At 43.8% G+C, this 25,706-nt stretch overlaps 1 protein-coding gene across 1 annotated transcript in view; it reads right to left on the minus strand.

The window, feature by feature from the left end:
* TMEM242 (transmembrane protein 242) overlaps positions 1 to 22,193 on the minus strand; it is a 31,364-nt gene extending 9,171 nt beyond the window's left edge. The window contains exons 1-3 of the mRNA XM_065401791.1: positions 22,058 to 22,193; positions 19,540 to 19,640; positions 11,481 to 11,618 (exon numbers count right to left, since the gene is read on the minus strand). Coding sequence (XP_065257863.1) covers positions 11,481 to 11,618; positions 19,540 to 19,640; positions 22,058 to 22,193 — 375 coding nt within the window. The remainder of the gene's footprint in view (positions 1 to 11,480; positions 11,619 to 19,539; positions 19,641 to 22,057) is intronic.
* Between the last annotated feature and the right edge of the window lie 3,513 nt (positions 22,194 to 25,706).

Consider the following 25,706-nt stretch of genomic DNA (forward strand, 5'->3'; position numbering starts at 1 on the left):
TGAAAATGAAGCTGTCCTGGCTTTAAAATTTCCTCAAAGGCACTCTATATTTAGGCTTGGCAGAATTCAATTTTTTTTTTTTTTTATAATTTTGATGGTTAATATCAATGCTTTATTTTAAGCATTTTTTTAGATTTTTGTCTATTTGCATTTTCACAGTTGTGGGAAGTTACTGGGGGATGTCAGAAAATTATTAAATGACAGTAGATATTGAGAGGCAAAAAGCTATAAACCATTAAAACACTAATTGTCAACATCGCATGTCAAAATATACCAAGTAAATATCTTCAAATCAACAAATCATACCTGATTTTACTGTTCGTTCACAAGCCTAATTCATTTTTTTTACTTTGCCTATCTGTAAATTTGGATTATCAATTAAAATATTTTTTCATTGGGTTGCATGTATATGGAAAAATCAATGTTTACCAACATTTACCAATAGAAAAGCTTGGAAGGATTAGATTTTTATCTTCTATCCAGGGTAGATAAAAATCGATGATTTTTTAAAAGATTGATTTTTAAAAATTTTAATTAAATACAGTTTTATCTTTTAAACACAAACCTATTTAAAATTAAATATGAAATTTACAATGCACGTTAAAGCCTAAAGTTATAATCTATTAAAATCACTTACATACAAAAAATATCAAGTAGTACATGTTTGCTGCTAAGTTTTAAAGAAAGTCAAACTGCTTAACTGGTGGAATTCACTGCCAGACACCTGCATAGAGTTTGCTGAAGCACTAAACCAGCCTCTTTTGCAGGTGCAGAAAGAATATTTTCTTCATTTCATTTTATTCAAATAGTTCAGTGAATAATGAATAGTACAGTCAAAGTCAAGAAACCAACTGGCAGTTGAAAAAGCAGAAAAGCTGGTTTTCCTCATCCAAACTATGTATAAAAACTAGGTGTGAGATGAAAGACATGGTGACCAGAAACCATCACTTTAATGCACTAACTACAGATAGTAGAACTTCCTTTGTTTAATAAATCAGTTTGAAATCCAAAACATATTTTGATGCACATTTTGATAAATATTTTTCTTATGTATCCAGCACATTTAAAGTAGATTTAATTAAAAAAATAAGTGCTGTTTTTGTGCATTTTTATTGAATTTGAATTGCTATCCAAATTCAGCTTGACACAAATCACAAGTAAAAACATTAATTCTAGTAAATAAAAACTTCATCATTCACCATTTTCTAACATAAAAATGTAAAAAATGAAGAATCTGAATAAATGTAAATAATTCACTGCTTTGATAACAGCAATTGTTCATTTATCATCAAAATTCAGCCCTTATCGTAAAACATGCTTGTACTTGGTTCAGATCTATAAATCTTAGTGCAATTTAGTCTACATCTGCACTATGTGCTTGGGGTGTGATTCCCCTGCCCGTGTGTATATACTCACGCTAGCTCTCAGCGAACGAGCAGGAGTATAAATAGCAGCGTGGCTGCCTCTGCTGCTACTACTGATGCTGCGTGGCTACACTGCTATTTATACTCGTACTACTCTCAGCAAGCTCGCGTGAGTATATGTACAGGCAAATCACACCCCTAGTTTGTAGTGTAGGTGTAGCCTGATGAATGCCCAAGGCATGCTTTCTTTGAGATCCCGTCTCTTTGTATTTATTTCCTTTTTGACGTTTATCCATATTTAATGCTACTTTTACTTTGTATTTACATGTACTTTTCAATTAGGTCTTCTATAATTAAACTAAACACCTAACCCCCTAAAGAGGGAAAATATTATTGCTGTTCTACAGATGATTAAATGGAGATACAGAGGTTAAATCACCTACCCAAGGCCACACAGCAAATCTGTGGAAGTGCCCTCACTAACAAATTATGGCATGCATGTCTTTTGTGTTTTAATTATTTTAGCTGTATGTACACACCTGTGCAGTGGTTTTGTACTGTTAACATTTTCTAAAGGTTAAGATAAATGAAAAACAGAATAGTGTGTTAGAAGTTGTCACAAAGATGACAAAGTCTAGTTAATAACTACATTAGTCACGAATTACCATGTGATTCTCCCCAGAATTTTCCCTGCTTCCCATACAACAGATGTGTAAGCAACAAGAAAAAAAAGACACCACAAATATCCTTCATGAATCATCCTTGCCTTTTTCCTAGGAGAAAGAGAACATCTCTATTTCCGAGGTGATAAAAAACTGATTTATTGAAGGCAGCACAAGCAAAAGGACTTTTATGACTCAGTTTATCTTGACTGTTAATTGTTGTACATTTCAGCTCTACAAATGCTGGGGGCATTGTTCTGGCTTTAGAAGAAGAACCATAATCAGCTGGTGGTAGAAAATAGGCATTCAAAGGTATGTTTTGATAGTTGCCAAATGCTATAGCTGCACGTTTAATTAAAACAAAAATGTATTGCATATTACCTCTAGTTTAAAATATGTGACCACAACTCAACCATAACTGCTAGAAAACTGCTAAACTATTACACATTTTTAAGTGATTTGTGCTGTTGACATATTGTAGCTATTATAATTGTAAGGGAACTAGAATTAAAGCTAATAGAAAAGTTGTCGTCATCACATATGTTCACTTAGAATAACTGATTCATGATGGTGCTTGGAATTAGCTTACAATTACATATAAAAAATGTTCTTTGCTCCATATGCTGACTCAAGACATAAGGACTCTTATGTGACAGAGCTCTCTTTTGATGTAATAATCTCTGCTAGAACATAATGATTCTACTCAATTGTCACCATATTAATATTTCTGGTTAAGTATTTACGTTGAGTACAGTATAAGAGGAAGTTTAAATGGGGCAGCCTGGCAGTCTGCCACATGGGAGTCAGACTTTGTGAGTCAAGCAAGCTTTCCAGGGCGGCAGGAGCGAGGAGAATGGAGTAAGTAGCATGCTTGACTGGAAGGATGGGTCCTGGAGGACCTCTTCAAAATGAGAGGAAATTATTTCCTCTTCAAAACAAGTCCCTGTCTATACCAGCCTTTAAAGAGGGATAGGAGCTATGTGGTGTGCATGATGCTATCCAGTGGTTCTCAACCCACGGCCCATGGGTGCTTGCAGCTCAATCAGCACAGAATCCTGAATCAGGATGAAAAAAATCTCTAAAACTTTTGCAAACTAAAAAAAAAAAATTCAGTTCAAGTCAATCAAAACACTTCATCTTAATTTGTTGTCAAAATGTTCAGCTTCAATTTTGACTTTTTTTTACTATAAATTTAATTAAGAAAGTCATTTAGAACTGAAAAACTTAACTTTTAATTTAGAAAATGTCAAAACGCAACATTTTGACAACTTCAAAACTCCCCCCCCCTTAAAAATGTTGAAACAGGAAATTCATCTAAATTGACCCTTTCTCACTAAAAGTTTAAGTTTTGACAAACCAGCATTTTCTGATGGGAAAAAAACACTTCATCTAAAAATTCCTGATGAAATTTACAGGAATGATGTGTTCTGACTGTTTTTTGAGCATGGAAGTAGGCGGAAATTAAATTGTTTTAAGGCGGAATACAGGGTTTTTTCTGCACTATTCTGCAAAATATATATTTAACCTTGAGAAAGAAGATCTTCGGTTGCAATGCATTTGTACCTGGAGCCTAATCCAAAACCCGATCTGCCCCTTTAATAGCCCAGAGGCAGGGTTGGGCGGACAGGGAGCAGCCAACCCTGCCCCATAGAGCAGCCCAGCAAACAGGTGCTCTGAATCAGGTGATACAGCTGATCAGCATCTCATGATTGCCCCTTACTCTCAGCTGGACAATATAAAGGAGTACTCAGCTCCGAGGGGGAACCAAGAGAGAGGCTACACTCTGGTAACCAGAGCAGGAGGCCGCAGTAGCTGTAAGGCCCCTGGGGTTGGAAAGGGCCCTACCGGCAGCTACTGGCGGCCAGATGACCCCCATCTGAACCCCCTAACCAAGGTGTTGTTTGTGTTACTTTTTATACTCTTTGTGAAGCCAACAAACAGAGCTCTGAAGAAAGTGACAGAAACCTAAGCTGGGTGTGGCTGACAGTCTATCCCCAACTGATAGCTAGGGCCACCAGTGTACACTGGTGGAGAACATGGGCATAGCTTGCCCTTGACCACGGAGAAACGTGGATCCTGCAACTCTTGGGAAATGGTTGGGAGAGCAGCAATAGCAGCAACACCAGGAGCTGCAACTGATCCTAGCACAGCAATGGTTACAGCAGCAGTTACAAAGAGAGGAGAAGCAGCAGGAGGATCAGCAGCCATCCGTGCTCAGACTTCTGGATTGGGACTCCCAGGCAGGGCCGGCTCCAGCTTTTTTGCCGCCCCAAGCAGCGAAGGAAAGAGGGGGGGGGGGGAAAGCCGTGATCAGCGGCACTTTGGCAGCAGCTCTACCGCGCCGCTTCATTCTTCGGCGGCAATTCGGCGGCCGGTCCTTCCCTCCGAGAGGGACTGAGGGACCTGCCGCTAAATTGCCGAAGACCCGGACGTGCCGCCCCCTTCCATGGGCCGCCCCAAGCACCAGCTTGCTGCGCTGGTGCCTGGAGCCGGCCCTGCTCCCAGGCTCCACAGATTGGTGCAGGGCCATGGTTGCCAATGTGGGAGGGAGGAGCCCTCACTAAGATGGGACCAGAAGATGACCCGGAGGCCATCCTAGAAACCTTTGAGTGGGTGACTAAGGCCTATCATGATATGTCTACACTGCAATTAGACACCCACAGCTGGCCTGTGCCAGCGGAGTTGAGCTAAGGGGCTGGGCTAAGGGGCTGTTTAATTGTGGTATAGATGTTTGGGCTCTGGCTGCAGCCCGAACTCTGGGACCCTCCCACTTTACAGAGTCCTAGAGCTCGAGCTCCAGCCTGAGCCTGAACGTATACACTGCAATTAACAGTCCGTTAGGCTGAGCCCTGTGAGCGTGAGTCAGTTGGCATGGGCCAGCCACGGGTTTTTAACTGCAGTGTAGAAAATACCCACTGTGGCCCTGGAAAGCGTGGATAGCACCCTATCGAACTGGAGGGGCACAAGTAGCGTGCTGAATTGTACGTGTGTCTGCAGCAAAAGATTATGGGACGCTCAAGGCTGCCATATTAGATCACTTACAGCTCAGTGAAGAAGGGTATCACCAGCGATTTAGACAGAAACTGTTTTCCCCAGACTTTCACCCTAGGATGATAGTACAGCGGTGCCATGGTTTTAGCACTTGTTGGTTAAAAGCAGAGGATCACTCCCTGATGGAAATAGTGGAGTTGGTAACCTTAGAACAGTTCTGCAAGAGCCTGCTGGCCGGCTACAAGGCATCCTGCTCATGTGTGTAGAAAAGGCAATCCGCCTCACGGCACACTTTCTGGAGGCAAAATTAGACTGAGCTGACAAAAAAGCCCAAGAAGCCCAACTCCACTGCCTCATAGTCTATAAGAGGATGGGCACAGGCTGCAAGACCCCCTTCAACCAGAGCATCAGTAGGCTATGGGATATGTTTGTGCTCTCCCAAGGGGATGTCTCCTAACTAGCTTTACCTGGGATCAGGAAGGCCATGGGTATAAAGACAGTCCCTAGATGAAGTGTGACTAGACCCATGTCTGTGCTTTAGAATTCCTGGCGGAACCCTGGGGCCTGAAGGGGTATGGTGTGCCAATCACAATAGAGAGAACCACAGTGCTGGGCCTACTGGATTCTGGCTCGGGACAGACATTTGTACAAGAGCAGTTTGTAGCTTCTGGGGCTCTATGGGGTGCAGAATGGGTGTATATGGGCTGCGTTCAGGGAGTGTCTTGCTTTACCCCACAATCAGTGTTAAATTGACCGGGGGGCCCAAGAAGCTGACTTGAGTATGGCTGCAGCTCAGCACCTGCCCTAGCCTATGGTGGTGTGAGGCTGAGTCTGGAGCCCTGTAGCCAGTATTTTGAGGGCAGTGATTAAAGCAGGATCAGAACCCACTCTTGGTGCCCAGTGGGACTACAGTCTAGAGGAAGTCCTTCCCTTTTCTGACCCTGTGCTGTTTGATCTAAGGCCCAAGTCACACTGGGAATGGCGTCAAGCCAGAAGGGAAGCCCTCAGGGCCCAAGGGGAAGAGATTAGGGAAGGACACTGGAGTGCACTGTAATTTGGGCTCCCTTGGGGTTCACCCACCAGAAAAGGCAGACCCAAACAACAGGGGAAGACCTGCCAGGCTTGAACCAGGGAGAAAACTTCATTCAGGGACAGAGGGAGGATGCAGTGTTCAGACTGTTATATAGTGACCGACTAGGGCGAATGGGGTACTGGTTGGCCCTGTTCAGGACTCCCTTTTTGAACTAGAGGGGGATCGCCTGATAAAGGTGACCCAAGACTAACAGACTGGAGCCCGTAGAGCCTAGTTCCCAGGCCATACCGGAACCAGATATTAAAACTAGCTTATGATATACCTTGAGCCTGCCACTTGGGAGGGTGGACAAAACCAGGGAAAGGATACTGGCCTGGTTCTTTTGGTGGGGCATTTACCAAGATAGCAAGGATTATTATGCATCCTGCCCAGAATTCCAAGTAGTGGGCCACAGACTGGCTCATAGGGGCCCCTTAATTCCTCGGCCACTAGTGGGCACCCCATTTGAGTGGGTTGGGATAGGCCTTGTAGGACTCCTAGAACCGAGTTCAAGTGAATGTTGATTTATTTTAGTAATTGGAGAGTACACCACCCAGTACCTGGAGGCCGTGGCCTTGCGCTCTGCAACCACACAGGCAACAGTTACTGAAAGTATTCTCCTGGGTAGGGAGCCTAAGAATCATCCTGACATATTGGGGCATGGCCTTCACATTATGGCTAATGCAGGAGGCATGGGCCCTTCTGAAGGTCCACTCGGAAAGAACCTCTTTCTACCCCCCTGCAAACAGACGGATTGATAGAAAGGTTTAACTGCACGTTAAAAGGAATGCTATGAAAATTTGTAACTATTGTGTCCTGGAACTTGGATAAGATGTTACCCTATCTGTGGTTTGCGATCAGAGAAGTCCCGCAGTCTTCTATGGGCTTCTCTTCTTTTGAATCACTATATGGAAGGCAGCCCAGGACAGCACCTCATGATTGGCCCACTCTCTCAGCTAGATAATATAAAGGAGAGTTCAGCTCCATGGAGGACTGGGGGAGTGGGGGGGAAACCAGGAGAGAAGATACACTCTGGTAACCAGAGCAGGAGACTGCAGGCAGGCAAGCCCTGTGGAGGCTCCAAGGGTTGGAAAGGGTCCTAGCTGGTAACTACCGGAGGCCAGAGGATCCCAGTTTGAACTCCCAACCAGACTGTTTGTGATACTTTGCGCACACTTTTCTTTCTTTGTGAAGACAATAAACAGAGCCCTAAAGAAAGGGACAAAAACCTAAGATGGGCATGGCTGACTGTCTGTCCCCAGCTGGTGACTAGGGCACCAGCATACAGTTGCAATATTAGAAACAGACAATAACTATTCTGTGGTTGCTCCTACAGCAGGCACAAGTTGCGGTGGTATACAGTCTTGTTAGTGGAGGTTTAAGGATATAACATCCAGAATCGGTGCTGGCTTTAATTGTTTTGAAGCCAGTGAAGAAACATCACCACAAATGCTTTGCAGCTGCTTCTGAACCACATGAACACATTAATGAAAACAAATTATTGGAAAAGTTATAGTATAAAATGCAGTAGAAGTAAATGTGCTAGATTTTTCATTCATTTAAATTCTGACTTTCTGTAGGTGATGCAATGCATTAAATGATCATAAACCTGACCATAACAGACACCTGCACCCATCACACAATTCAATACATCTGGCAACATGTTCAGAAGAAACAGTACTGAACTAGCAAAGATGCTGAAAGTGACGATCAAGTTTCTTTGGCAGTTATTCAAGGAATACAGACCACTTGTCAATACTAGTACTATCCTACCATTACTACAATACTTGATAAAATAAATCACTAGAAAACACAAAAATACTAAAGGTCAACGTGTGTGAAATGTCTTTTTGTGTAAACATACAAAAAGAATCCCAGCAAGTAAAACTAAAATGTTTGTGAAATGTCATTTTAAGTGTGCTTATTTTATCTCCTGCCAGCAGATGTAGCTGTGGTGCAATACACAATGCAAACACATCAGAGATGTTCTCTCCAGTTCTGTGGTTAGATGGCATTATCCTTAGAAGGTGACTGTTAGACAAGTGTGCTCTTACTCTTCTGAAGTCTCCTAGGGAAGATTTTGTTTTGCATGGAAGTAAGTGCAACCTGGATGTTTGACAATTAAATATAACAACCCAGTCTAATAAATGCCTCTGCCTTCATAGCTGTGCACTATAATAGATCACAATAACTGCTGGCATCATTTCTACCCTTAATTATACCAATTCTGTCAGGACAACTCAAGTTTCACTGCTCTTATAAAAGACTATCACTGAGTCTCCTTTCCTTTATCCACCTCTGTTAACCCTTAAATAGCTCTTAAATTGTAACATCCTACGTTGTTTTTAATTTTATACTTCCAGGTAGAGTCCAGCACGGGGTAGTTTTTTTTAATGCCACTCCCATCCCGCCATGCAATACCCACTCTCACCCACTCCCACATTGTTTGTTGCATTTTTATCCCACTCATGCTATTATGACAGCAGGTCCTAGGGGATCCCAGTCCTGCTGCAGCGCTTTACTTCCAGGCACGTGGTAGACAAGTTGCATGGGATGCTCACCACTTCCCTCCACATATTTTTGCACGAAAGAATTAGAATAGGTTTATGGCAGGTACATTGCTATCAAGGCCAGATCAATGCAGTCCATAAGCCTTAACGTCTGAGTGTCACAGTTACTACTGAAGCCAATGGGAGCTGAAGGTACATTTTTATTTAGGTGCCTAAGTATGCATGTAGGAATCTAACCTTAGGCACCCAGATTTGAAAATGTTGACCTCGGGGTACAAACTATAATCGCTATTGTAACTTTAATAGTTTTATGTGCAAAGGAATGTAAGTTCACTCTTAAAAGTAACTGTCAGTAGACAACATTTCTATTAATTAAAGTTGATTTTTGCCTGGTACTTCATCATTCCACAATTATATGTTAAACAAGCTAACATTTTTAACAGACCATTTTGTAGGTCTGTACCTCTGCTCACATGATAGCAATTGATTTTCCAAAAAGCATGCACTTGTTTCCCTGGATACAGGGAAAAAAAATATATCAGCAACTCCTGGTCAAAATGATTATGTCTAACACATGCAAAACTAGAACTAAGGGAATGATAGCAATGTTACAATGTGAGTTCCCAGAGATAGCTCTTGGGACACTTGGGAGCTATCTCTGGAAACTAATTTCTAAACTCTAGATGATGCTATTTTGATATTCAACCTGGCTTCTGTGTATTATGTTAAAGGGCTGGCCAAAAAAACACCAGCACCAATACAAAAAGATGACTTGCCTCAGAAATACTACTTGTATTCAGAGGAAATTTTTTGTTCAGTTAGAAAACTTTTCATTTACAGTATACTTTGGGTTTTGTACCTGTAGATACTTTAAACATTTACAGTTCAGTAGGTGCATGATAAGATCAGGAGAGGAGAAACAAATACATGACAGTAGTTAGTATAAAATAGCAATTTTTGATTGTGCAAAAGACTCAGACTTTAATGCAGGAAGGCACAATCATGATCATCTAGTCTGATCTCCTACATATTGCAGGTCACAGAACCTCACCCACTCACTCCTCTTGTAGGCCCATAACCTCTGGCGGAGTTACTGAAGTCTTCAAATCTTGATTTAAAGACTTCATGTTACAGGGAATCAACCATTTGCTCTAGTTCAAACCAGCAAGTGACCCGTGCCCCTTGCTGCAGAGGAAGGCAAAAAACCCCTAGGGTCTCTGCAAATCTGACCTGGGGGAAAATTCCTTCCTGACCCCTGATGATCAGTCAGACCCTGAGCATGTGGGTGAGACCCACTCAATAATCCGTGCTAATCCACATTATCAGATATGGGATATGCCAGTTTCTCTAAATTCTGAAGATTTAAAAAAGCTAACAGAACAATATACATCAATGGTGGATAGGTTGGCTATTGGGCCAGTGTCAGCGTAGATCTGTACTTCTCAGGGAAATACAAACTAAGCTCAATAAAACAATTATCAGAAATTACTGACTAGAGACAAATCCCACCATCCTTTGGCACTGCCAGAAGTGCTTTGACAGAATGGAAATAAGAATCAGCAGTATACTGTGGAAAGCACCATTTTGGCTGCTGAGTGACGTGCTGCAGCTCAGCATGTAAAGGAGATAATTGGGTGTCCCCATCCTCTTTCCCCCATTGTACCCCACTGCAGCCTGATAAAGTGTTTGAGTTTAAACAAAATTGCTTTGCATTTGTCTCATGTCCTAACTGAAGGCTCTGCCTCCCTTCACTTGTTCCTATTAAGAATAGTGTGTGTGTGTGTGTGTGTGTGTGTGTGTGTGTGTGCGCGTGTGCGCGTGTGGGGGGGAACACTATATGTTGGAGCCAAATGTTCTTCTAGGAAAAATGCCAGGGGAAGTAAGGCCATGACACACATGACTTACTAGTAGAAGGGTTATGAGGTAATTCACAGTGGGGCCAGAGGAAGGAGTGGAGATAGGGGTGTTGCTTAATAAGGAAAATGTCAGGCTGGAGTATGTTTTTGTTTTTTTTCATTTTGGGAACTAAGAGGGAAGTTCTTGCTGGCTATGGAGATTTATGTAGTTTGTTAAAGAAGCCAAGAAAATGATCTATTCATTAACATTCCAGCTTGGGAAGCAGACAGCTCCACCAAACCTGCAGTCACAGGGAGCCCTGATGGCATGTCCCACTACCAGGGACAAAATGAAATGCTTGTATGATCTTTACTGTTCATATTCAATACTATGTGGCACTGGAGCATAAACACCTCTGTGTTGAAGATATCCTTATACCACAAGGAGTTCAAGCTGTTTCCCTAGCTCCTTGGCCCTGACTGATGACTTCACAAGATTCCCCCTCCTTCTATTTCACATGAAACCGCCATCCACTGTCCCCTTACTCTCTACAGAAACACACCAGTGAGGAAATGGATATCTGAAAGAAAAACAGATGGCTCTTATGTTGCTGAAGTACTAATGGAAAACTTGGACATCTCATGCCTGAAGGGTGCTGAAAATAAACAGATGGTGCTAAAGGCAAAACTCAGACTGTATGGGGAGCTAAGCAAGGGATAGCTTGGAATTCACACCCCCTAACACAGAAAAATTGTGGCTACTATTCTAGTCTTATGGCTGGAATAGCGACCCTATGTGAAGGCTCTGGAATACTGGTTCATATAAGTATGGTATAAATAGTTCCTCTCCCACATCACCCACAACAGCCCCTTCCAAAACAGCCTATTTGTGGCTAGTATGAAGCCCCCGCTTTCTGGTGCACAGAGGCTGAGCAGCCATTCTCCCTTAGCATGGCACTCTGTAGGGCTCAAGTGGTGTGGAGGACCCACGAAAGACATTCCACACCTAGATCACAATCTGTGAGGAAATGATGTGTGGTACTCACACTGTGAACTCCCAAAGCCTTCCAGATGGCAAAACTGATCAGCCCAACTCCACACCAGGCATACAGCGAACCCCACCCCAAGGCTCGTAAGGCCAGCGATGAACCATTCTCTGGTAATGCAGCTGTGGCAGTAATACCCTAGAATCAAGAATAAAAAGGTCAAGATTCAGTAACACAAGGATTTTAAAATATCTAAGCTAAGAAAAAAAATTAGCTCTAGGCATTTGTCTCTTTAGCAAACTCTACTATTGAACTAAAGACTCAACAGCATTTGACAGGAGCACCAGAGGGTAGAGCAAGGGGGTTAGTTGAATCCCTTCCTGTCCCCCCAAATTCCCACAGAGCTGGGGTGAAACCCTCCACAAAATTCCTCAGGATTAGTTGCTCTTAATCCTCCAGGAAGGAGACATGTGCTATTGACAGTCCTAGCAGTTGTCAATAGCACATGTGGGTAGCACACTTGCTATCTCAAGAACCCTAATGTCAGCTGCCATGCGGGGATGACTGATTGACTGGTTGGGGGCAGAAGATGCAGTAACTGAGTAGAAATCAGGAAAAACAGAAGGGCCCAGAAACACCTTCACAGCCCCAGATCACTAGGAGTCAGAGTGTAATAATGCTCTAATACTCATCTCTGGACTTGATACCCTCTAGCACAGGATATCTGCAGACCTCTACGCTGGCCCCCTGGGGAACAGCAGAGAAAGCTGGAGAAACAGCAGGGCCCTGATGACCTTCAGCCCCATGTGGAGCAGGTACCTCAGAAAGAGTGGGACTAATGTGAGGATGGGGGGAGAGGAGCATAACTTGAAGGAGTTCTGAAAATGGGCTTTTAAAAAACAAAAACAAAAAAAACGAACAACTAATGTTGTCTGGCACTGCTTGGATCTCATTTCTCCAAAGAATCCATTGACAGGGAAATGTAGAATCCTGTTCAGCCTCCGTACTGGTCATGCTGAGTCATTTTAACCATTTGTCAAAATTCCCATACATCAGGGTTGACAAACCTAATAACACAGAAATCTTTCTTTGGAAAAATCATTTCATGCTGAGCCAAACAGGTTCCCAGTTGTGATTTGAGGCCTTTGGGTGCTGTCCTAATATTAATGTATTATTACTAATATAGGAGTACATAGTACGGTTTACACTGAACAGTCAACATTTACCTACAGTTATCACACTGTGATATCTGATTAAGTGTACTTAATTCCTGTAGAATACGTGTAACCTACAGAATGTAACTGCAGTAAACCAGATACCACTGCAATGTGGTAACCATAGGCACCAACTCCCTGGGTGCTATGGGGCTGGAGCACCCATAGAAAAAAATAGTGGGTGCTCAGCACCCACTAGCCACAGCTCTTTGGCGGCTCATGGAGGGACTTGGGGGAGGGCGTAGAGCAGCCAGCATCAGGCAGGGGCCTCAGGGAGGGAGCAGAGCAGGGGCGGGAAGAGGCAGAATGAGGGTGGGGCCTCGGGGGAGGCGGCGGAGTTGGGCGGGAAGAGGGCGGGGCCTTGGGGGCAAGGTGGAGCACCCCTGGGAAAAAGTAAAACTCAGACTGACTTCATTGGAACTACTCAGGTTCAGGTAAGGACTGCAGGATTGGACCCTAAAAAACTTTAGTATGCTAACTATAATATGAGGCAAAATTCTTGGTCAGACCACATAAAAAGGTCATGATAAACCTTGGTAAGTGCCAAAGTTTACTACCCTGAAAATGCTCCCATTCAGGCCCCGATTCTAGAAACACTTTTATGTGCTTAAATGTATACACATGAGTTTTTCCTCTGAACCCAATGGGACTGTTAAGCACATACATAAGTGCTTGCAGGACAGAAGACAAAGAACATATTGCTGTATGTAAATTAGCCCTTAGATTAAAGAAAACTATTCTAGAAATATTAAGATTCAAACCTGCACAATAAAGTAAACCAGTATCTGCACACACTATTTAAAATTGTTTAACAGTAATTTTGTTTTGTACTCAGAATTCTGGAAGAACTGATTAAAAACAGAAGGAATGAATCCTCAAGGTGAGGCCTTCTCCATGGAAACAGTATGCTGGTAGGTAAAATTCTGGGAGTATAACAAAAATTGCCATTTTATTTTTAAAGAGCATGAAACTTCTGTACAAAGGTAACAAATAGTCATTAGAAGTGTAAACATGCAAAAAAATAGGTTCATTTGCAAAATTATTTAATCAAAAATATGAAATCCTGACAGAGAAAATTCATTTGCAAGAGAATTTAAAGAACAGTTTTTTTCAGATATTCTAATAGCAAAGAGAAATATGTAGTTAAAACTAAGTATCGGGATTAGCTTGATTTCCAAACTTGTTTAAAGCATTTATAGCTCTTGGATTTTTGCTTTTAAAAGGTGACCTGCCATGGAAAAAGATTAGGTTTCTGATCTTGTATGATATATACAGAAGACCTGAAAGTATGTGATGGTTTTATTTTTTTCCCTAAAAAAGTTTGTTACAAATTCCTGTCTTATCTATCCTGTTTTTCCTGGAATGCTTTATAAATCTCTTGATGGTGATGGATGATATGATGAACTAGGATGATGTCTTCATAATTACCAGTAAAATAAACCTTGAGCAGTTGAGAGAGGGAGTTTTAGTCACAAACTTTAGAAATTCTAGGTTTTTGTTTGTTTTCATTAATACCTATTTAACTCAAACATGTGCCAAACAGCTGTGAGAAAAGATCTCATTGCTAAAAGATCACCTAGCCCCTGTCCTAGGTGACCACAGCAGGGTTGGGGGTCAAGCCCCCCAGGAATCCTGGGCCCAGCCTTGTTGGGGTTACGAGGACTCTGCCAGACAGGAGAGTGGAAGGGGAGCCCTCAAGGGCAGGGAGGCCTCTGGGTAAAGGGAGTGGGAGCGAGGACTCGGATCCTTTCGCTAGCCCACTTCACCGGGGTAGTGCAGAAGCCAGGAAAGTTCCCCACAATAGCGGGACCATTCCCCTGCTTACACTAAGCATTTACATAAGTATCTGCAGGATTGGTGCCTTGCCTTGTACTTTCCTAATCAAAAGGTGCAAACTTGTGTACTGTGGTCACGTCAGGCATAAAGATGGAAATAACCTCAAGAAGGTCATCATTAGGGTCCTACAAATTCACAGTCCATTTTGGTCAAATTTCATGATTTCAGCTATTTAAATCTGAAATTTCAGTGTTGTAACTATAGGGGTCCTGCCCCAAAAAAGAGTTGGGGGGGAGGGGTTGTAAAGATATTGTAGGGGAGGTTAAATAAATAAAATAAATAAATTAATGGAGATATCCCATCTCCTAGAACTGGAAGGGACCTTGAAAGGTCATCGAGTCCAGCCCCCTGCCTTCACTAGCAGGACCAAGTACTGATTTTGCCCCAGATCCCTAAGTGGCCCCTTCAAGGATTGAACTCACAACCCTGGGTTTAGCAGGCCAACGCTCAAACCACTGAGCTATCCCTCCCCCGTTGCAGTACTACTACTCTTACTTCTGCACTGCTGCTGGCGGCAGTGCTGCCTTCATAGCTGAACAGCTGGAGAGCGGCGGCTGCTGGCCAGGACCCCATCTCTGAAGGCAGAGCCGCCGCCAGCAGCAGCGCAGAGATAAGGATGGCATGGTATGGTGTTGCCATCCTTACTTCTGCGCTGCTGCTGGCGGGGCGCTGCCTTCAGAGCTGGGCCCCAGGCCACTAGCCACCACTCTCCAGCCACCAGCTGCCGCTCTCCGGCCACCCAGCTCTGAAGTCAGCGCAGAACTAAGCTGGTATTACCATGACCCCCCTAAAATAATCTTGTGACACCCCCCCCTGCAACTCCTTTTGGGTCAGAATCCCCAGTTTGAGAAATGCTGGTCTCCCCCGTGAAATCTGTATAGTATAGGGTAAAAGCACACAAAAGACCTGATTTCACGGTGGAAGACCAGATTTCATGGTCTGTGACATGTTTTTCATGGCCATGAATTTGGTAGGGCCCTAGTCATCATGTAAGGAATGGCGGCAGGTCATCGTAGTAGGGCATGACCAGCGAGGAGATGGATAGATGGTGTCCAGCAGATCACTGGGAGGTCAGCTGCTGAGTGCTCAAAGCTAGTGATGGATTGAGAAGGCTTCTGAAAATTCTGCTATGGTTTCACCAATAGTCAGACATGAATAAACGGATTTTACTTACGTACTTATTTACAGCAGTCCTTTCCTGCATCATGCCTGGCTCTTACCACCTGCTGTTAGTCTCTCACTTTTGTAAGCATAAAAACATTATTCATTTTAACTATGCATTTTACATCTATGATGACTGCATTTAACTTTAAAGCTAGTTATTCATGGTTATGCTTCTATTTTTGTACAATATCATTTAAAAGTTGTATTATTACAAATGATAATGTTCAGTGCTCTAAAATATACAATTCTAAATGAAATTAATAATGCTACTACAGAGCTACTTTTCTGTTCTGGTGACTAGTCCTCAACCATTCTTTTGTTGACAGTTATACCATTTTCAAAGTCTAGCCTCAGTCTTGTGAAACTGTTCACCAGCTATCCTCACAGTCAGCATGACAAAAAGCAGCATTTCCTTTTTATGCTCTCTAAAGTTCTAGTTCTTGGTAGACACTGATGTTTGCTGATAAACTGTTTTAATTCAGTTGCAGGGCTAGCAGCAAATATAGGTTTCAACCAAAAAGGAAAATCCTTCACTTCATTTGGTGCCTCGTCCAATCTTCCGTGTCATCTTAATGTCCTCTAGATTAATTTCATATTGAGTAGTAAGGCAGGTTAGCCAGTGAAGAGCATACAGATCTGAAATGGTGTTAACGTAATGTCCAGGAAAAAGTTGTTTTAAAACATCATTGCAAGATGGTAAAAAAATAATAGCCAGTCAGAATGAAACCAACTGTGCTATTTGTAACAGGATTTATATAATTTGTGGAATTATATTATTATACAGTGTGCCTACTTCTTAATATATTTAAAATGAGACAACTGTCTTAGTTTCTACATATCTTGCAAAACTTGAATGTCTCAACATTAATTACAAATAATTACACGTAAAAAAGCCAATGACACTATACTCACACACTCTAAGTAGAACAAAACAAAACATAATAACTGATACTATAACTTTATATCCCTCAAACCCTCCTCTCTCCAAAAGCTGAAGAGAAAAATGAGTTTTGCAGACAGCTCTGAAGGTTAAAAAATCTGGGCATTGTTAGACTAAATAATTCTTTGTATATTTTCAAATCTAAATAGGCCATAGAAAATACAATATTGCCACAAAATAACGTATAAATACATTCTACAACTAGACTGACTTGTTTATTTTTAAATCCAGTGAAATTTAATATTCATCAAAATCTTTTAGCACTTGCTAAAGCCAGGTATAAGGCAGGAAGGCACTCTGCAAGTTTTTCCAAAAAATCTCACCCAGTGTACCTTAATCCTCACCTACATCACACCTTTTCCAGTATTCTAGTAACACAAGACTCTTCTGAACAGAATAATAATTGTGCTAAACCAGTGATGGGCAACCTGTGACCTGTGGGCCACATGCAGCCCCCGTCAGGGTAATCCACTGGCAGGCTGCGAGACATTTCGCTGATGTTGACCGTCCGCAGGCATGGCCGCCCGCACCTCCCAGTGGCCGCGGTTTGCTGTTCCCGGCCAATGGGAGCGGTGGGAAGTGGCACAGGCTGCAGGGATGTGCTGGCCGCCACTTCCCACTGCTCCCATTGGCCAGAAACGGCGAACTGTGGCCACTGGGATCTGCGGGCGGCCGTGCCTGCGGGTGGTCAATGTAAACAACTGTCTCGCAGCCCACCAGTGGATTACCCTGACGAGCCACGTGCGGCCCATGGGCCGCAGGTTGCCCACCACTGTACTAAACTGTAAAAATGTTTTTCACTGTTGGAGAGGATGGGATGTTAAAAAACTGATCCCTGTTGGTTTTCTGCTACTAAAAGTACCCTGCTGTTTATTTTCTTAATTTAAAATTATCTAGATTTTGATAATTTATTTTCTATTAGTTTGTCTTTAGAAGAATTATTACATTACTCACAGAAAAAAATGTGTATGCTTCATCTTACTGTTCACCTACCTGAAATTAGAGGGCTTTTGCATTTTTTGCTAGATATTCTAGTATTAGAGGCGACATGGGATCAGTATGGAACAGCCACAGAGTGATATGTCTCAGCCTAAAGTAGGGTTTTGCAAGATGAAGGATGGATCTCAGATATTCCCTCCTCCAAAAGAAGAGATTTTGAGGGTTCAGAATAAACGCTGTTATAAACTTAATGGAAAGTACAATGAATAAAATGATATGATTTTGTATGTCAGATCAAAAGGATTTAGAGGATGAGGCCTCTCTTAGGTGCAATAGATATTATAGTAGGTTTAGTGTTTGATCAATTTTAAGTGTTTATTTTACAAATGCTCATTCAATGAAAAACTGATTAAGGAAAAACTCTTCTTGAATAGTTGTGTTCTGTTCCAAGATTAGATATATTTGCACATACTGTCCCATCATAGGTTTGTCCTTGCAGTTAAAAATGCAAAATATTTATAGGTTTCTAGGTCTAAATGTTTATGGCACAGGTGTTCTACTAGGTCAATATTATGTATTTACATAATCTTTATTTTAAAATTCCCTACTTACATTAATGCTACATACTAAATGTCCTCAACTTGAATACCTTTTAGAAACTTTTTGAATGATCTAACACTATTTTTTATTTATCTTATTGCAAGTGTTACATACATGTGAGTCACAGACCAGTACATGTACCATGTGTTAATATACCTAGGTGGCATGGGACAAGTTAAAGATGGAGTTTAAGTTTGAATGTCCATGTTTTTCTCTGTATAATCTTACTAAAACAGCTTTCTGCATATTTATTTATAACAGTGATCATTCACACACTAGGTTTTTCTGTGACAGTGTATTTATCTACATGATATTCATTTAATCATATAGGTTGTAATCTTGCAAATGTGTGTGCTTAACTTTGAACTTGTCAATGGGACCACTCACATGAGTAAAGTATATGTATGTTTGCAGAATCAGGGCTTTAAACGGCAAATTTATTGTTTAACAGCTTTGTGTTTCAATCATTTTGTGACAGAGGGCAATTTCCTGCAATATCCCAGATAATAAGATTTAACTTAATTCAGTAAGATTTAAGTTTAAAGATCCATTGTATTAAAAATAGAATTGTTTGTGTAGTTGTAGGACTGTATGCAACTTTTCTAGGATACTGACTAATGTATACCTTGTATACTTTTCATGAGTGTGCTAGTTCTGTGCTGAGGCTGTTATAAACTTGTGACCATAGACAAGAATCCTTTGTGGGGTCTGAAGGACTAATCACCTATCAGAACCCATGTTGGAGTTGGGATGATCTCTGGTAAGCTTATTAGCGTGCATGTAGGTTCTTTTATTGTTTTTAATATGTTCTCTGTAATGCTTTTATCCTAAGAATAAATAAGTTTGCACAGAAAGTGCTGTGAGGTAGCTCAACTGTTGGCAGTAACACTGTTATTAGCCTCTGAAGAGAAAACAAACAGGTCTGCTTAGGCAGTCTGACTTTGCTGGTGAATTTATAGTATAATTACGGAGCTGTGCAGCCTGGAAATATCTCGGTCAGAAAAGTGAGAGACGCATGTCTCCACCCAAGAGAGACAATGGCTGGAGAGCCAGAAGCCTAGCATATGTGCCCTCGATGGACCATAGAGGGGGGGATACAGGTGTAGTCACCCTGAACTGTGACACATGTATTTAATATTTTTCATTGGATTATAGTAATATGATCACAGCAGACTGAATAAACTTTTTATAGGTTTTATTATAACCAGCCCAGATCTGCCACTAGAGCAGTAAGGAACACACACCTAACTTAGAATTAACTCCTGCTCTCATTGACTTCATTGATGCAAAATCAGGCCTCCTGGTTATAAAACTACTATACCTTTAACAATTAGTATAGCCAAAACGAGCATGCAATAATACACTATGAAGCAAAGATTTTATTTTTACTTTTGCCTGGTTGTATAGTACTTTAAAAGAAACAAACCTTATTGAACCAGTTGGGGTTTTTCTTTTTAGCCATAGCAAGTGTTGTACCAAAACCAGCTATCATTCCTGCAGTAGCAACAGTACCTAGAAAAATTCCACCTGCCAACAACATTTAAGAAATTAAAATAATGAATTTCTTTCCTAGAAAAAACATAATGTTCAAGCATTTAAAAAAAAAAAAAAAACAGAAGTGCAGATCTATTAGCAGCTGCCTAAGGGAAAGGAATAGCTGTCAAACTGCTCATTTTCTAATCTAGTGAATGACAAGGAATGTTTTGTAATATAATACTTTAAAAATCAATTATTAGTTTATATCAACAAGTTAAAACTCTGATTTGCTACTTCACACTCCTGGTGAAGAGAAAGGACACATGGCCAGTAAATCCATGTAGAGACTGATCATCTATAGGAAAGGTGGGTGAGGCAACTTCTGTTGTTGAGAGAGAGAAGCTTTCAAGCCACTCAGAACTCTTCTTCTGGTCAGGTCTGTGTGGTTCAAAAGCTTGTCTCTTTCACCACCAGAAGTTAGTCCAATAAAAGATATTACCTCACCCACCTTGTCTCTAATATTCTGGGATTGACACAACTACAACTACACTGCATTCATCTATAGGAAAGTCAGATAAAACCAAGCAGACTCCTGGCTTTCCCAGGTAAGGTCCTTCTCCTTTACAGCGCTCTCTGAATAATATCTCCCCACAGCAGCATGGGTATCTCAAGAGCTATTTATCCCATGGCTGCACCCTTTCTTCAAGGGGGAGACTTAACTCTGCTTCTTGCAGCATTCATCAGTTCAAATTACCAGTTGGAAATCTGCCCATATTTGAAGACACATTCAGCAGCTGTTCTCCAGCTTTGTCCCTGTTGTGGCCTGGAGCACCATTTCTATACCCATGGTGGTAGCTGAGGGGTATCTGTGGGTCTTGGGGAGAAGGGGAAGTGGAACTTTCAGTTGCTTCACAGAAACAGGGTGGGTGAGGTAATATCTTTTATTGAACCAACCTGTGTTGGTGAGAGACACAAGCTTTTGAGCTACACAGAGTTCTTCTTCAGGTCTGGGAAATGTACTCAAATTTCATTGATAAACATAAGATGGAACAGATTGATTAGCATAAATAGTTAACACATATTTCAAAGGACCATTCAAGGTGAAGTGGCCCATTAACAACTCTCCACTTCGTAGGCTGGTTACGAGGGTTACAGATTGTTGTTATAATGAGCCATAAATCCAGTGTGTCTGTTCAGTCTGTTGGGGTCCACTAGGCATAGCTACCAGGTAACTCGGGAGAGCGGAAGACCAAAGTGTCGATGAAACTCTCTTGCTCTGGGCCTATCTGAACCCCCAAACTCCATCTTGTGAACTCTCACCTACTTCTGTGTTTACTGCTTTACATGCTCTGAAGTAGGCTGAAGCAGAAATGTATTGGTCAGCGTTTCTAGCAGATGGCTGCAGTTTCACTCACACTAGCAGAAATAATAGAGATAAGGAGCAGGGGTAGTTAGTTTGCAGATGTCTAATTCAAGGTCGCAGAGACTGGGAAAGTTTTCTCACAAGCTTATTGTAACAGTTGTCTGGAAGGGAGGGGTGGGGGAATAGCCAGACAAAGGCTTACACAGAAACAGTTTGGGGTATAAAAGGTAAAAGTTATTTGTATTTGTTGCACTGGATTTGAGACATGCTGGTCTCCTAGTGCCATTTCAGAGCTCTGAAATAAACTTGGCTTGCTTTCTCCCCTCAGTGTCTTTATTGGTGCTAAGCACACCGGACCACGGACCTTTGATGTCCCCTCGAGCCCCTTGAGCGGCCAACAAGTCTATATTTTGTAGTGTCTAGCAAAGGTGTGAATTTAAGCTCCCAGGCTCATCTTTTGAAGCTGTTGTGCAGGTTTCCTCTGAGGAGGCGTGAGAGGTCAGATACAGAGTGGTGGCTTTGTGACAAGTGCAGTAGCTTCAGAAGCATTTCCAAACCAGCTTGCACTCTCTTGCTGCCTTCTGAGCAAGCTGCAGGAGAAGCAGGTTCCACCCAAAGGGATGGTCCCCTTGCTTCCTTTGGGGCTGGAACGGGGGGCTAGGGCTGAGGCAACAGCAGTAGTGCAGGGGGAACCACCCTTCAGAGATGGGGGTGGGTGGACAGAGGCTGTCAGTACCAAGATGTGGCTGAAGCCACGGCACCTGCTAGAGCAGCAATAGCCCCTCCGGCAACCCATAACTCCCCCAAGGAGGCGAAGGGCAAGGAGTGGGGCACTCAGCTCAGCTGGGGAGGGCAGGGGAGGGGTGAAGAAGCAGCATCCTTGGGACCTTCCTGTTACAGCCAAGGCTGTGGCCAGTAGCACCCCAGCCAGCCCCACTGCCCATCCTGGGACACAGCCTGTCTGCCCTGGAGACAAGGGGCTTTCTCACACTATTGCTGTGATCAGGAGAAGGGGGAATCTTCACCCCTTGTGGAGACTGGGCAGAGCAGCAGCGTGTCCGCCCCCTCCCCGCTATAGGGCCTTTACCCCCCCGGCTCTCTGCACCTTTGATGAAGAAGAACTTGTCCTGGGCTGCTGCAGGGTGACGGCCCGCCCGTGCCACGGGCGCTCCCAGCCTGCGGTTCCCCTCAGCGGGAGCCGCGGTGCCCTCGGGGTTCCCCGCGCCAGCAGCCGGCACCATGCTCGGGTCTGCGAGCCAGGCTCCTCCCTGCAACCCGGATGGAAACCGAGCTGGGCAGGGACGCGCTAGCCCAGCCCCCGCCTGTGCACCCGGCAGCGCTCGGCTCAGAGTCCCTCGTACTGCTCACACCGCCACGGCAAGGCTTCCCCAAGCCGCCCAGACCCGTCTGCGGCGGGGCAGCGCCAGTCTCTTCTAGCGTCAGCTAAGGGGGGGGGGGTGTGCCCTGCCCTGCCTCGTCTCCCCTCCCCCTTGATACACCTCCCCTCCAAGGAGTCAAAACTGCCTTAAAATGATGCCCCCCCCCCCCCCCCAAGCTGCAAGGGAGCTGGGCTTGGCAGGACAGTTTATGGGGCTGGTGTGTGACAGAAAGTATTGAGACAATCAGCCTGAAGGGGCGACTTAAAAACAGCGGCTGAGGGGGCCTGTAAATGTCTTGCTGACATAGGCAGGCTAATCCACCGTGTGCATAAAGAGAGTGAAAGCTGTTTAAAATGAGGGATACAGACTAACACGGCTGCTACTCTGTAAAATGACACACACACACACTTATGTTGAGGGAGTGCTCCCTCCCACCCACTGAGGGGAGCTGTGGAAGCAGATCGGCACCTTCCAGAGAGACCCCGGACTTGGCATTAACTTAGGGTTCAGAGGGCCTCCCACTTTTGATGTGTTCAGAGTTGGCCCTAGGGACATATAGATCCACAGGTCACATCTGGTGGCTCCTTGACCATGAGGTCCCTATAGGGGGCAAGCTGTTTGGGCTAGAACAGGTGACAATAAAATATATTTTTTCTTTTGTAAAAGAAGGGACGAGCTGTGAGAGCAGCTGGAATCCCATGAAGATTGGTGGTGTGTGGCTTAACACTACATGTGTATTATAGACTGTCCGTTTCTTGGGGCAGCCTTTGTTTCTTAAAAATACTAAAGTATTCTGCAGTAATATAAACTATTTGGGACAGGAAACGTCCTTGTGATCGGTGTCGGTCCACCTACCCGCTAGGGGGCGGTGGGGAGCTACGACGTCACTGGCCGGCCTGGGTCACGCCTCCGCCAGCGGGGAATTAGCAGCGGGAAGGCCGCCGGCCAGAGTCTGTAGCGCACCCCTCAGGCAGGGGAGCGCCAGCAAAGGGCAATAGCGCGCCCCTCAGGCAGGGGAGCGCCGGCAAAGGGCAATAGCGCGCCCCTCAGGCAGGGGAGCGCCGGCACGGGTCCCGGCGTGGCTCGGCCGGGTAGGGGAACACAGGCCCACCCTACACCACTGCATTCCAGCCCAGGGCCCTGACAGTGGCAGGACCGCCACTGGATCAGCGGGGTCCTACCGCAATACAGACTCACCACTGTGCAGCTCTGTCCCTGGGCTACTTCCTACCCGATTGCTCATCCAAATCCCTCTGGTCCCGCCAGTGCGTCGGGGTAGTCCGCTGTGTTGGCAGCTCCAGCTCCCCCTCAGGCTCAGGCTCCTCCAGCTCCTCCCGGTCCTTGGCTGCTGGCAGCTCCAGCTCCCCCTCCGGCTCCTCCAGTTCCTCGGCAGCAGGCAGTCCTGGCAGCCCCAGTCCGTCCTCCAGGTGAGGTTTCCACCGGTCCAGGGCCTCCCCTGGCGTGGCAGCAGGGTCTGAAGGGAGCAGCCCGCGGTCTGCATCTACCTCCATCCCTGGTGCTCCTCTAATTGAGCTAAGGGCCCCGCCCTTTATACTTCCTGTTCCACACCTCCCCTTCCGGGGGGTGGAGCAAGCTTGGGCTGGCCCCGCCCACTCAGGCTGAGAGAAAGGCCCTTTACCCTCAGGTTCGGAGGGCAGCCACCCTGGCTCCCTACAGTCTTTTTGTTCTGTGTTTGTATAGGGCCTAGCACAATGGGGTCCTGGTCCTCGGCCAGACACATAATTTTACAATAGTAATACTATAGTGTATTTTCCGTTGCTGCAAGATACACTTTTCAATAAAGGAAAAATATGTTTTATTCTATGTTTTGTAAAGCTCAATGTAAATATGCTCATTAGTAATAATATCTGAGAGACACCTTGCCTCTCTAATATTCTGGGACCAACACAGCTACAACACGGCAAATAATACCTAACTTTTTTAGTGCTTTTCATCAGTAGATCTCAAAGCGCATTACAACGCAGGTCAGTATTGTTATCCCCATGGTACAGATGGGGAAACTAGGGTACTGAGAGCTTTTGCTGACTGTTTCAAGGACTCATTTAATATCTCTTTCTCTCTCTCTCTCTCTCTCTTATATTCCTAAACTGTACTATTTCTGTCACTCTTCAACATGTGATAGATGCCTTTTCCTTTAGCAGATACTGTGCTTTATCTGCTTTTTTTAGACCTTTTTTAGACATGGGTAGCACACAGAGACCCGCTGCCACCCCCACACCTCCCATTGGCTGCAGTTCCCAGTCAATGGGAGCTGCGAAGTCGGCGCCAGTGGGAGGGGCAGCAGCAGTGCGCGGACTGAGACATGGCCACAGAGACATGCCAGCCGCTTCTGGGAGTGGCGTGGGGCCAGGGCAGGCAGGGAGCCTGCCTTAGACCTGCTGTGCCGCCAGACTTTTAGCGGCCGGAGATTGCTATAGACTGGCAGAGGCTCCAGGATCGACCAGTCAATCACGATCTACCGGTTAGTGACCAGTGGTCTAGATAATACTTAGTCCTGCCATGAGTGCAGGGGACTGGACTGGATGACCTGTCAAGGTCCCTTCCAGTCCTATGATTCTATGATTTTCCATTTTTGCTATATCCCTAGCATCCAAGCAGTCCTTTTTTGGTAGTGTTTTGGAAGAGCAAGTTCACACTGGTCTTGCAAATTATATCATGCATGTGACTTCCTACACCCAAATAGAGCCCCACTAAAGTCACAGATCCACCCTGCTATTATCAAGTTGTAGGATCAGGGCCTAAGATAGCTTGATAACACATAATTAATTAACATTCAGTCTATATGATCTCTCCCATCTCAGTTTTTTGTTTTCTCCACCAATGGTTTATTTTCAAAATACTTAGGACAGGCAGATGGAAAGTCACATCAAGGTCTCTACTCTGCAAAACAAAGTAAATAATGCCATAATACACTCAGTAAAAAAAAAATATACAGAAGAGGAGAGAAAACTGCGTTTCCTGAGGGGATGGGAAGCCATTGAATGATTAGTTAGGGAACGACTAGTTTAGAATGGAAATTTCTCAGACTTCCCCACCACGCACACAGGTCTCAACTTCCATATATCCCAAACATGCAAGTCATTGTAAATGGACAAGCTGTTGTAGTAACACCCCATGTCAGCAAAATTAATGTGCTGAAGTCCCATTGAAGTTAATGGGAATAAAGCATATACCTAAGCATATGTGTAATGCTTTGCTGAATGAATCCATCTATGTGACACATACTGCTGTACATTGCCATAGTATCTGAGTACCATCTATGTAAAAATCAATAGTAAATTTGCTAGTGGAAATCAAGGACACTCTGGCTCTCTCCCTTCTGTTTAGGGTTTGTTTTTTGTTGGTTGTATGTTA

The sequence above is a fragment of the Emys orbicularis genome, chromosome 3, assembly GCF_028017835.1.
Source record: "Emys orbicularis isolate rEmyOrb1 chromosome 3, rEmyOrb1.hap1, whole genome shotgun sequence".
In the NCBI taxonomy this organism is placed as follows: domain Eukaryota; kingdom Metazoa; phylum Chordata; order Testudines; family Emydidae; genus Emys; species Emys orbicularis.